Here is a 13,838-nt window from a genome sequence, read left to right as displayed (position 1 = left end):
GCTCTGGGAATAAAGTGAACAGAAGTCCAGGGATATGGGCCTGCAGGGTATGTTTGGGTGAGCCAGGTAGACTGGGGTAGGACGTTTAAGGCAGACAGGAGGTAAGACCCAGAGCAAGAGAATCCACGCAGGCTTTGCAAAAAGGAATTCGGATTTTCTTTTCAGGCCCATGGTTCCTCAGCTGAGGGCCACACACCCCTGGGGGCGATGGAGTTAATGACAGGAGATGGGAGAATCTAAGGAGCACCAAGCATTGCTGGCAAAATAATGCCACTCACATATGTACTTCTATTTTTCAATTATATGTAGATGCTTTTATGATTGGCTTAATATCAACTGAAAGCATTACCAAACATAAAATGAAAATCATTTTTTAATTCACAAAGGCTTTTATTATTGTTATCTCAATCAACGTGAAAGTGCAATTACATGTGACTTTTTATCGTTATGTATTTGGGTAAAAATAGTAAAAGCATAAATTACTATTGTGTAGGGTCCGTAAAATTTGGAGGCATCTTAAATGTTTAGGAATCAATGCTACAGGCAATGGGGAACCATGGAACATTTCTTAGAAGTGAGGTGACACGAGAAGCTTTGCTTGTTAAAAAAAAAAAAAAAATCCCACTGGCCATAGTGCAGACGGTGGTGTGGAGAGAGGTCAGATGGAGGCCCTCCCCTGCACTCCTTCTCTTCTGTCCACACTGGCCTCCAGGACATGCTAGACATTACTCTGCCTCGGGGCCTTTGCACCTGCTATTCCTCTTAGAAAACTTTTTTCCCAAATACATCTCATTCCCTCTCCTCTTTCAGATCACGTAAACATCTCCGTGAAGCATTCCCTGACCTCCTCCAAAGAGATTGGGTCCTCCATCAACGTACCCTGGGAAGGCCCATCCTGGATATGGGGGGCAGGACTGGGGCCAGATGAGGAGAAACTTCCAGGCCCCTCTGGGCTACGATCAGGTTGCCCCGTGGAGGCCAGAGAGGCACTCTAGGACACGTGTAGATGGGCAGTAGTTTTAGTTACTCTCTGCACAGTATTCCAGTCCATTGTGGTTGAATGTTTAGTGGATACGAAAAGCCACAGCCTGGCCCTAAAGGCAGTGTGAGGAAGGAAGTGGACAGGCCTATCCTTCACTAGATGACCAGGACCCCTGTCCACCCACTTCAGCACGCGGAGGAAGCAGGATGACATCTGGACCCTCAGAATGGTCCTGTCCCAGGGCCGCATGCCCTGGAGCCCCTGGAGTCAAGGCTGCATCCGGGTGGCAGGACGAGAAGACTGACGGCAAGAACCTGAGACACACACACAACCCGTGGGCATCTCCAGCGCCCTCCAAGATGGGGAGCCCTGAGCCCTGTTGTTCTTCACCGTAAAGCTCGTGGGCTCATGCGCCTTTGACTTCTCATCCCTTCCACGGCCACTAAAGATCTTGGACGTTTACCCCACATGCGTTCTCGTTCAGGACTCAAACGGCCTGGAGGGAAAGGCAGCACTGTTTATACATGGGGAACCTGAGGCTCAGATCTAGCGACCTCTCCATCTCATCACACACTAAGTGCTTCTCTGAGCCTGGACTTCCAGCTCCAAGAACAGTGCTCCTTCCCACACACAGGGACACAGCACACAATTGGTTACAGATGCAGAGTCAGAGAGCGCTCATGTCAGACTGTGACCCCAGAACTCTCAAAACCCCGTATTGAATTAGCATTTACTGTTTGTCAGGGATACATTCCCAGAACGTCTCTGGGCGCACACCATGATGCTTCCCAACCAGCCTGCTTCTGGATGTGGCTGAACTTTTATTCACTTCCAACAAAATTCTTTGGTAGAAAAGGCAAGTGCAGTTATATCCATAGGTCAGAATTTATTTCATACCACTTCATTTATAGCATTTGCAAGGACAACGTTCTGCTCAACATCATTTACACTTGAAACAGAAAAGCACAGCTTGGTAAGGCATCAGATTACGACAGTCTGGGGAGAAGACCTTACCCTCTTCTGGCTTCTGTGACATCTGGGTGGTTTCTCTTAAGTCTGTCAAGCACAGAGAGCAACATTACCAAAGGTTCATTTCCACAGACTTGGTAACAAGAGATAACACAACAGTTTTGGAGTACGTTGAATTTTTTAATTTTGTCCAGTCCACACTGGAGGAGTTAAGCTAAAGTGGCATTTTCTAAAGCCCAACTCTTATAAAATCTTCTCTGCAACACCAAGCTGCAAGTTGAACAATGTTTGAGCTCTGAAATTAATCAACTTTATATCTAACTCAAGCAAATACTTCTCAAAACTTTTCCTCTCAAATCTCTATTTTCACAAAGAAATAAAAATGGAGGAAAACCTCGAGTACAATCATACCTTTACTATTCTATAAAATGCAGCAACATACTAAAAACTGCTGCATTTAAATGTCAACCCTAGATGTTTAGCGCTCATGGCACAGGTTGTATCAAGCTGGGTAAAAATAAACCACTTGAGTAAAGCTCTCAGAACTGGGCCACACAGGCGTTCTTCGCTAACTGCTTTCCAACAGTGGCCCTAAAGGCACAGGGTGCCAAAGGTCCCTCCCAGGGGGACCAAAAGCGGCCCCCATATGCTGTCACATGCATAAAATTTCTTTCAAGTTTTGTGTTCTGTCTTAAAAATTAATTTGCATTGTACTCCATGGCATTTTCTTAAATAGAAAAATACTGTTTAAACTTACTTACCAGTCAAATAACTCTTCCCCTACCCCCACCTCTGCACACGAGGGCAGGCAGAGCCCAGCCTGGGAAGCTGGCTTCCCACAGAGAGGTGAGCCAGGCATGCAAGCTTAGAATGCATTTCATTTGGTCTGTTGAGGCATTTCCACAAATAAAGTAACTTTATTTACTCGGGTTGTAACTAAATGCTTGAGGACACTATGACTGATATCAATTTCAATGTATTGAAAAATAAATAGTAAACAATCTATGTATTTCAGTTTTTAAACAAAGAAATTAATTTTATTTACTAACAGAAATAACAGAAGCCTCTAACCTAAAGTATAACCTGATCTTTTACTTTTTCTACAGAAAAACACAAGACCCACAAAAAGAGAAAACTCTTCTATCCACTGGCTCTACAGAGATTTCCCTAGGAATTGAACTGATTTTGGTAAATCTGCTTCACCCTCTGCAAACTCGACATCACAATTTAATGCGTTAGGCTCGTTTTTGGCATCTCAGAACCATGCCCATCACAGAGCAAAACTACTCTCCTGATATGGCACTTTCTCTCCAGAGGGTTAAGCCCTAAACACTGCCACCCCGAAGAACACGAATGTTTCACAAAAAGTGGTTTTCTGACTGCCCCACAGTATGGCTGCAGCTAAGCTCAGGCGCTGTAGTCCCTGCACACCCCTTGCTCCTGGCAGGCCACAGCAGGCCCCCCATGACCCCTCTGACACGCAGCTCTGGTCTCTGCTACCAGTCCTCTGAAAGGCATCTGTGGACTTATTACCCGGTTAACTGAATTCAAGACATTCATTTTAAAACAGGTTTTAAGAGACATTCACATTTTATTTTAGGATGGTCTCAAAATGTGTTAAGATACACTTAAAATCATATCTAGGGCATAATCAAAAAGAGATCTGTTCAAAGAAGTGTTAACAAAAAGAGGAAGCCAAGCTTCCCTCACATCTGTTTTTGTGACCATGCTTTTTCCCCTTAACTGCTTAAAAGTCTTAGTCAGCAGCAAATACAACCACATACATACATATGTGTGTGTGTGTATATGTGTACAAAGAAGGACATTTTGGCTGACTTAAGAAAAAAAGTACATTTTGTGTCCCACAAACATTTGCTGCAGGCCTTTCAAGAGCGTTCACGTCCCTGCAGGCGGGACAATTTAAAATTGACCTTTAAAAACAATTCAGACAGGGGCTCCCTATTCTCTGATTACCGGGGACTGAGGCAGTCTGGTGCACGTGTACACAGACAGCACATTCTGCTCTCAATAGGAATCACACCCTAAAGAAAATCTAAGAGCTACTGACGAACGCTTGCTTTACTCTGCATGGCATTCTGGCTATTTATACAGTGTCAACACAACTGGTCCGCGAATGAAAAATCCCAATAGATAATTTTTCCTTTTTGACCTACTCAGTGCCATAGAGTTAGGGGGATGATTTTCATTGGTTGTTTTTAAATCTTAAGCAACTGGGTATTAGCATATGAAAAACGTGACTGGTTTGAGGTTTTTGTAGGCAGAAGTCTCTCATTTTTTCTCAGATTTTTGCTCTTTAAAGAAAGAAAAAAGAAGTATGGAGTTTCAAAACTAAGAGTTACTCTTACCATGGCTGGCCTGTGTGTACAATGCACTGCACACTAAGTAGCCCTTAATGAAGGGATGGTTAACCACACCATTTCCTCTTTGTTCTTCTGTACATTATAACGTAGCAAAATTTCACTCTTGACACCCAGATTTGAGGTGTCTTTCCTATATTAGATATAAATTAATCCAGAGGTCTAGAGCTCTAAATTTCCAGAGTTAGGAAACATGCTTAACTTATTTCAAAAATATCTTGCATAAGTATCTCTCCCTAAGGGCAAACAAACAAGAGAACCAGAGGCGAGAAGGAACGCCTGGGTTGGGAACTCCTCCTAGGACACACACACACGCTCTCCAGTCAGGTTCTACACAGTAAAAGGAGTCAGTTCAGCTAATATAGCTTCTAATATCAATTTCATCTGAAAATAGCCTTTCTGGGTTTCTTGCCAGCATCATACGAAACAGCAGTACTTCTTCCACCAGGACTTGGAGAGGTTTTTCATTTTGTCTGGAGTCCTGCTTTTGGACTTCTTTGGCTGCTGCTGCTGCGAGTCCACGTACTGAATGCCAGCGACGATGGCCGCATCAAAGACCTCTTTGAGGTTTTTCTGAGTCAAGGCCGAACACTCGATGTAGGAGGCGGCTTTGATTTCCTCGGCACACAGCTTAGCCGCCTCTTCAGGCACTGGCTTCTCTTTGCATTTGTCCAACTCAATGAGGACTTTGACATCTTCTCTGAGATCTGACTGAGTTCCAACTAGAAGGATGGGGGCTTTGGGACAATGGCATCGAATCTCTGGCACCCATTTCTCACTGACGTTCTGGAAAGAGGAGGGGCTCACAACACTGAAGCACAGAAGGAAGATGTCGGTGTTGGTGTAGCAGAGAGGCCGGAGCTTGTCAAACTCATCCTGCAACCAATCAAGGCCCCAAAAAGTTATTTTTAAAATCAATTTTCATCTCATCAGCAAAAATACTATTTTAATATTTTTCTTGAGAGGGTCTAGCCGGTCAGAGAAAGCCCACTGGTTATGGAAGGAAAAGCCTGTGCCGCTTACCTAAATAGGATACACTCCCAGCGCCACGAAATCTGCCAGATGTGTTCGACACCTTCATCAATACTCACGATCGACTTGCGACTTACCATAGAAAAAATACTTAGATTCGATGGATTTTAGAAATAAAATTTACTTTATCTAGACTTCAGCCTAGAGTCATCCGGGCTTACTCCTTCAAGTCTGGTACTTAGCTACTCTTCTAAAATTTACTTAGCATCCATACTGATCCCCAAGACCCCAGCAAGCTCCAGTCTAACGTGGCTCATCTTTTTAAAAATCCAGCCCTGACCATCCTCATGACAACAGTGAGCGACGCCACTTCATCCCATCTGCACTGTGTACAGAGAATACATAGCGCAGAGAGTAACGTTAATCAGACAAGAGGGCAGACCAAGATTGGGAGCTGAGGATCTTTGTTAGGCAACTCGCACTGGCAACTCAGAGACCCCGTGCCTCCCACTGTCACGGACAACATTGGCTTATACACTCTCCGTCCTTTTGTTTTTTTAAGGAAGATTAGCCCTGAGCTAGCACCTGTTGCCTAACACCTGTTGCCCATCCTCCTCTTTTTTGCTGAGGAAGATTGGCCCTGGCCTAACATCCATGCCCATCTTCCTCCACTTTATATGGGAAGCCACCACAGCGTGGCTTGATAAGCAGTGCACAGGTCCACGCCTGGGATCCAAAGCCGCAAACCCCGGGCCACTGAAGCAGAACGGACGAACTTAAGCGCTACGCCTCCCGGCCGGCCCCTACACTCTCATTCTCGCTCTGTATACCTCTTTCTTCTTGCTTTATCTCCTTCTGCTCCCTCCTTTCTTCCTTTTCTCTTACTTCCTTCCCGCTTCTTTTCTCTCTGCCAATACCAGAGGCCTCCATGCTTGGTGCTTTGGGAAGATAGAGTGTCAGAGAAAGGGCAGACCCACCTTATCCTAAGGTATAGCAACTGGATGGATGGGATCAGTTAGAGTTGATTATTTAAACCAACCATCAGGCTGCTGAACACTCTGCCACAGTCACCCACTTAGAGATGCATGCTGGCCCCAGGCACTGCGCAGGGCCGGGGATGCAGTTGGGAACAGACTGACACGGCCTCAGCCCCTGTAGAGACGTCTGTCTCCAAATCAGCATTTCTTTATGTCAAACACCCGATAGTTCCCTCTGGTGCCATATTCAGCTAACTGAAAGCTTTCACTCAACTCTCTTGCAGGAAAATATTTACATCATCTCATTCCTATTTAAAATTTCTATCTGTGGGTGCCAACTATCCTTAGGTTTAATGTGACAGATAATTTCCCAGTGGCAAGAAAAAGTTAAATGTCATCCAGCCTTTTGTTACTCAATTGGCATACTCTGATAATTTAACAAACTATAATTTACATGCACATTATTCTGGATTTGTGGCCTTTTTCCAGGTATAAAGGAAACCTGGATCTGTTTTATTTGAATGCACTTTCTTCATTTGAGGCTCCATACTTCAGTTGTGGGGCAAATAACGATATCAAAGCCTACCAGCTGAAATGCTCAGGAATGAATGCAGCATTTCAGAATGTCACTGCCACTTGTCAGTCTTCTATAAGCCAAAGTTAAAAAAGAACGACTTAGGGGGCTGGTCCAGTGCATAATCGTTGGGTTCGTGCGTTCGTCCCCTTCAGCGGCCTATGGTTCATGGGTTTGGATCCCAGGCATGGACCTATATACTGTTCATCAAGCCATGTTGTGGCAGTGTCCCACATACAAAATAGAGGAAGACTGGCACAGATGTTAGCTCAGGGACAATCTTCCTCACCAAAAAAAAAAAAAAAAAAAGAATGACTTAAGTTTCTTGGTGCCAACTTTGTACTGAAAGAATAACCACAGAAACTCAACCAGGTAGATCTTTTAATGAAATGTTCCCTCTGTTCTCAGAGGCCTGAAATGAAGAAGCACAAAACTGAGAGCAGTGTAAAGTCAGCTCCCTCAGGCAGCTGTCCCTCGCTGCTGTGAGGCAGTCACCCTCAGCAGAGCCCTGGAATCTGGGGTTGCATTACCAATAAAAAGAAAGGGAAGCACAGGGGCCGGCCTTGTGACAGGGCTCCCCAGACCTCTTGAGATTCTGGCTAAGGGCTTGGGAAGGAAGGCAGAAATTAAACCCAACTGCTCATTGCCTGAGCAGAAACCTTAGATATTTGCTGAAATAAATGCAACACACATATGTGCGAGGAGGCCAACTGGAACGCACTCTCAAGGACACGTGTTCTGAGGCCCAGCGATTTGCACACCTTGCCAGGTCTGTGGGAAGACGACCTACAGGATTCGGTTCAGGGGCAGGGCAGGGCAGACAGGCAGCTGGACAGGAGCGTTGCTCAAGCTGCAACCTGGCTTTTTTTTTTTTTTTAGTATAAAGATTTTCCCAAATGCCTCATGGGTCAAAAGGCTGAAGAATTCTCAGCTCCTCTTGGCAACGCTACAGTGAACTGTTCCTATTTCAGTGCTGCTCCTTTCTCTTATGTTTCTTCAAGTCCTCGGTCTCTGATCACTTTCACTTGAGTAAGACTGTGAGCCCAGTGTTAGAAACTCCTTTTAACATCTTACATACTCACCTACCCTCCCTAACAAGAAAACTCAAAGGCACAAGAAGCAATTTCTAGCTATTTACTCAGCCAGCAGACTAAATTCTCCGCCTGAGCTTCTATGTGAAACCTGGTTTGGGCCCCAGGTTACGGCCTCCTGTGCTCATCTTCTCCTGGAGGGTGAAGCGGAGGTCGCTGGAGGCACGTTACCCCACGAGGCGATCATGAGAGCTGCCTCGAGGCAGGAGGAGTTCCACTATTGGGTCAGCACCAAGGAAATCTGGCAGTGTGCAATCGAGTCCCTTAGAAGGTACTTTCTCAGATCAGCACTAGGGAGAGTAGAGAAGGACGACCACCTTGGCCAGCCTTGCTGATAGTTAACACCGATACTGACACTGGGGAGCAGGAAGAAAACTGACTTTATCTTACTAGCCTTGTATTTCTCATAAATAGTTTTTGAAGCTGGTTTTCCTTCATTAACTAATAAGGTATACTTTACTAGCCAGGACATCAGCTAAGAAAGACAGTAAATCTCAATGAAAACACTGCTAGGAGACCAGAAGAATAATTTCCAGATTGGTAAACTAAAGCTTACCAATTTGCACCAAAACCTTTTTATTTCTCTAATTATAAACCCTTTTCATGAAAATATTTCTAAAATGATTCTCATGCTTCCCTGGCTTTTAAATAGACCATACTAAGGAAAAATCAAACTCTTCTTTGATAATTCAGGATCATTTCTACAAAGCTTATCTGGTAAAAGTCCCATCCCTCTTTCAAAATGCTTGGAGGTGGAGGAGGATGGGCACAGATGTTAGCCCAGGGCCGTCTTCCTCAGCAAAAAAAGAGGAAGATTGGCGGATGTTAGCTCAGGGCTGATCTCCTCACAAAAAAAAAAAAAAAAAAAAAAAATGCTTGGAGGTTTTCCTCCCGGGCCACCTGCCCTGCACCGCTGGCTAACATTGCCTTCCTCTTTATGTTAACTTCTCAGGTTTCTTTCACAAGGTCTACTAACCAGCTTGTCTTTCCCGAAGACTGTAAGTCTGTTGAGGGGCAGGCCCACGACTTAAGTTTGCACCCCCCCGGAACTAGCACTCCATTCATTCATCCATTCACCAACCCTGATTAAGCCCTACTATGTGCCAGGAACCTGGGGCCACCAGGCATAAAACCCCCACCCAGGAAGCCATGTCTGCAAGGAGAACCAACGCCTAACGGGAGAGCCCCAGGGGGGCAGGGACATGCTCTGGGCTGCTTGCTCTTCTCCTAAAAGGGCCCCAATAACCATGCCTTTTGGAGTCTTGTGTTTCCCTGTCTTCTGTCTTATTCTCAGGCTGTCAAGCCGCCACTTCTTGCTTCAGCCAGGATGCCTATACTTATAGAGATATTACTCTGTCCTCATTTTAAAGATCAGAAAATGTGACCTGTAGTAGGAAAAACATTCTCACTTTATAGAAAGCAATTAAGCTTTAATTATAAATACCAGCAGGACATTCAGAAAGATTAAATATTAGAAGACCCAGTGTTCTTTGATTTTTCTTTTCCACAGGCAATAAGATACGGACTGTGTCTGGTTTTTCCTGCTCCGGATGAAGGAGAAGCGGAGGTGCGTCAGTGGTAGGGTAAGGAGAGAACAGAAGAGGCTGGGCCGCAGCTCATGGCACTGGGGCCACTGCCAAACCAGTGTTCAGCTAGGGATCTAGGCTGCCCAGTCTCGTGTCACCTTGAGGTTTGAAAACTACAGCTCTGAATGTGCTGTCCCAGAGAAGGTGAGCAATGTGGAGGTCCTGGCTTGGTTGAGGCACCTGGCGACAGTGGAAAGCCTACTTCTTAAGTGCAGATGGTCATGTGACAACAGCTCAGAAAGTGAGACGGGCACTCTTCTCTGCCTACAAAGTGCCCCCAGCACTTTCTCTACCTCTAGCAAGCACTGGAGAGACTCCACGTTTATTAACTGTCACCTTGGCACACTCAAGTGACGGCACCCTGGGGCCTCAGAGAGCACAGCGAGACTTCAGTGACTTGAGCACCGTGCCAGGGGGATTGGGTGATGACGAGCCCCCGGAGCTCTTTGGGGGGACACCCCAAGGGGGACCTCCTCCCCACTGCCTGGCTGTATCATCCAAGTGCGTGGTCCTCAAGACAAGAACAAATGTTCATGATTTGAAAAGACTAAGTCCCAGGTCATTCACTCCTCCAGCCTAGGACAGCTCGACCGTGGCTTCCAGGGAGGCAGTGGCCCTAGTGAGTGAGCCCACAGCTTAGGAAGGGAAATATTAACACTTACTGACACAAACTCCATCTTTCTCTTGAGCAAATTTCTTAAATATTTGGCTTGTTGACCTTTAATAAAATGATTATAAGATATCTCCAACTTACTTTGAGAAATGATTACAAAGCATCATTGATAATTTTTAATATAAACCAGAAAGTAAATACAGTCAGAAACTCCTGTAAGATAAGAAGCGTTCTTGACTATTTTCCCCTGTCCTGCCCACATAAAGCTGGGCCAAACCCTGTTTTATTACTGCAGAGCTATCTCCCCACCCCCCAGACCCCTCCGAGAGGGGCCAACAGCAGGGGTGTGGCTCCTTCGTGAGGCTTTAGAACAACCCAGTTATTGAGGGAGGTTATTTGGAGACCTTTAAAAGGGCATTTCCTTTCCCAGCACTGAGCAGCAACAAGATACTGACCTGTCCTGCCGTGTCACAGAGCTGGAGTCTCACAGGCCGCCCATCCACGGACACCACAGCTTAAAAACAAGACCAACATGACCATCAGTGGGTGGCTTTTAAGCCCTTTCAGAAGAATGACAGTTTTAGCTCGCACTACCATTCTTTCTCCAAAGCCTTCAGCGCCTCTTCTGGGTCCCCTAGGAATTAAAGACTTGCCCAAAACAAGGAGTCATGGAGGCATTTCTGTACACAAAACCCCCAGGGCTGGCAATTCATCCTTTGCCACAGATGAGGCGGCAAACCCCTGAGCCCTTTGATGGCACCCCAGAAGAGACTGCGCCTTTCTCCCAGCCCAGGAGATTTATTTTCCTGTCACACTAGTTTCAAAACACCTAAAAAGAACACTGGGGGGTAAGTGGAAACCAACTTTACAGTTTTAAATCAGTGGAAAACCTCACAAATAATTGTTTTCCCTTGGGAAACATTCTGAGACTTCAGGGTGTATCATAAAATTGTAGCTTGTTTTGGGAACATGTGCAAACATAGGCTGCTGGCATCGTCCTGTTTATAAAAGTGGGCACTGCTTCTCTCTCCGTGTCAGCTCAAAGAGGACTGAAAAGAAAAAGAAAGGAAAGGACTCGAGCCCACCTTTCCACTTGTATGGGGCATGTGGGCAGGGGCCTGCATCAGGGCTCGGCCTGGAGGTTTCTACTTGGATTAAGCCTTCAGTTTCATCTCAATACAACTTTCTAAATTGTTTATAAATGTTTATACTCATCAGTTGGGAGAAAAAAGGGAAAGAAAGAATACCCTTTAGGTGGGAAACCCACTCGCACAGCACTGTTTTATCTAGGGTACCTTTGAGGGGGAAGAAAGCAAGCCCTTGCCATCACGACTTTTTAAGAAGTCAAGACGCAATTTTTTTTTTTTTTTAAGAGCAAGAGAGAGTAAGTGTTTCACACTAGCTTCTGTGGATTTTAATTTTTTCTTAAATTTCAAAAAGACATGAAAAATCATGATAAAGAATTTCTTTATCTTTGTATTTACTAAACCAAAAAACATAGCACCCCATACATAAGAGCTTTACGTAGTTCAAAGAGACACTGAAAAGATACTAAGAATCGCAAACTGGGCCAGTGCGGGAGGTGGCAGTGCGGCAGTGGAGGCAGGGGAGGGGATTCAGAAGAAAGAAATCGATCGTGTTTACTCTTCCGGTTGAATCCAAACCTAAGCCTTCACCGGTGCCATTAACGCTATTTTCACTAAATCAACTATTTTACCGTCTCCGCGGCTCTTTAAAGTGGAGAAGCCCCTTGAGAAGGCAGTCGCCGAAAGGAAAGGATTGACACTCGGGGCCACAGGTAATGGCACCTTCCGATTGAAAGTGGCAGCGGCGCCAGCAATGTCGACCTGACGCAACTTCTGTACGCGGCAAACTGACCGGGCCACCTGGACTCTACCTGTTTGATTCTGGCTCGTCTGTGACTAAATTGCGAGATGACTTTTTTTTCATAGCCTCTGACTCCCGGACCCCGCCCTCTCCTCAAGCTCTGGTTTTGGGGCTCCCCACTCCTCCGCGGTCCCTCAGTTTGCTTCGCGCTCGCCCCGTCCCCGAGGCTCGAGAAATGTCCCGCACTCTGCACTGGGTCCGCTTCCCGGCCAGAGCCGGGCCCGGGGCCCTGCAGCCCCCTTGGCGCCCCGAGACCCTCGCGCCGCGCTCCCTCTCTCGGCACCGTGTCCGTCAGCATCGCGTCCCCCGCCGGCCCCCGCCCCCGTGCCCCGCTCACCCGAGAAGTTGTCGAAGGCGGTGGGGATGTACTCGGTGGGGTAGCCGTTGGTGGTGTAGCTCACCACGAGGCTCGTCTTGCCCACGGCGCCGTCACCGACCAGCACGCACTTGATGCCGCGCCCCTCGCCACCGCCCGCGCGCCCCCGGCCACCTGGCGCCCCGGGTCCGCGCCCCCCGCGCCCCCCGCGCTCTCGGCGCGGCGGCACGGGCGGCGCCTCGCAGCGGCCCGGGAATGCGGGGTCCCCCTGCTGCGGGGGCATGGGTCCGCGCGCTCGAACGTGCAGACGCGCGCCAGCGGGACCCGGCCCGACCGTCCCTCCGTCCTGGACTTCTCCGGGAGGGAGGAGCTGTCACCGACCACTCCGGGACCGTCCCTGGGCCCCGAGAGCGGCGCTTCCAGGACGCACGGCTGCCAGACAAAGGCGGCCGCGGAGGGTCGCGGCTCTGTGCTCCGGAGGCGCCACCCGGCTCTGTTCCGCGCGGTCGGAGGACTGCAGGCCGAGCGCCGTGGAGCCCGAGCGTTCTGTCTCCTCCCGGCTTCCCGGCGACACGACGCGTGGGGGGCGGGCGGGGAGGGGAAAGAGGCGGGTCCGGCCCGGGAGCTCCGTCCCCGAGCCGAGGCGACAGCGCCCCCAGCCTGCGCGCTGGGCCCCTGCACCCGCGCCAGAGCCGGTGCCACGCCGGGCAGGCGGGGACCTCGGACGGCGGCTCGAGGGACCCCCGAACACCAGCTCCGGGGGCCCCTGAACACCCACTCCGGGGGCGGCGCCTGAAGGAGCCGGTCTGGCCGAGGGCAGCTTCCTCCCCAGCGCCAGAAACTGACACCATCGCCGGACTGGCCCGGGCGGCGCCCCCTGATTGCGCTCACGCGGGCGGGGAAGCCTGAGCTTCCCGCTGTTCCTCTCGCCGCGCGCCCCACTCGCCCCCACGCCCTCACTTTCCCTTCTCGGTCGGAACCTGAGCTGTGGGGTCCCTCTCTGGCCACGGCGCTCCACCCAAGAGGGGAAATAAAGTGTCTTGGGGACATGACGTCTGAAAGAGATGAATTAACAGGCAATTTTATTTTTTTTAAATTGTAGCTTCAGTCCATCGTGTGATTTTTCTTCTTCTAAAATAATTTCTTCTCATATCATTTGAGAGTAGAAGGGTGCCAGGTCCATGGTTAATGCTCGTTTGACTTTCTCTTTGGCATGCTATGAAGCAGCAAATTTCTTTATAGCCCCAATTCCTTCATTTACTTAAATGTAATTTGGTGACATTAAAATTACCTGAAAAAAAATTCCATTTATCTCTGACTCCTTCCTCTCTGCCTTCCTCCAACATTTAGTCAACAGTCCACTCGGAAAGCAGGGAAGCGTCCCTGGGCCCAGTCAGGACACAAAGGCTCCTCCGGGTTTACAGTGCAGTGCGAGGAGAGGCACACATAATCAACGCAAATACTGGTACTACAGCCAAGAATAATAAAAATAA

General features: G+C 47.9%; 1 protein-coding gene across 1 annotated transcript; it reads right to left on the bottom strand.

Moving 5' to 3' along the window:
• Positions 1-437: 437 nt before the first annotated feature.
• On the bottom strand, positions 438-12,906 carry RHOU (ras homolog family member U). Its single transcript, XM_058543060.1, has 3 exons — positions 12,367-12,906; positions 10,598-10,656; positions 438-5,205 (listed from the first exon to the last, which is right to left on the bottom strand). The coding sequence occupies exons 1-3, from the start codon at positions 12,626-12,628 to the stop codon at positions 4,747-4,749; spliced, it is 780 nt and encodes a 259-aa protein (XP_058399043.1). The 5' UTR covers positions 12,629-12,906; the 3' UTR covers positions 438-4,746.
• Positions 12,907-13,838: the final 932 nt, after the last annotated feature.

Source organism: Diceros bicornis, chromosome 6 (genome assembly GCF_020826845.1).
Source record: "Diceros bicornis minor isolate mBicDic1 chromosome 6, mDicBic1.mat.cur, whole genome shotgun sequence".
Lineage (NCBI taxonomy): Eukaryota > Metazoa > Chordata > Mammalia > Perissodactyla > Rhinocerotidae > Diceros > Diceros bicornis.
Note: the sequence above shows the minus strand (reverse complement) of the source record. Positions and strands in the feature narration are given on the sequence as shown.

Coding starts and splice junctions, on each gene's coding strand:
- RHOU (XM_058543060.1), bottom strand. CDS start 12,628: ATGCCCCCGCAGCAGGGGGACCCCGCATTCCCGGGCCGCTGCGAGGCG. Junction 10,657..12,366: donor CGCCTTCGACAACTTCTCGG/GTGAGCGGGGCA, acceptor CTTGTTTTTAAG/CTGTGGTGTCCGTGGATGGG. Junction 5,206..10,597: donor TCTGTGACACGGCAGGACAG/GTCAGTATCTTG, acceptor GATTGGTTGCAG/GATGAGTTTGACAAGCTCCG.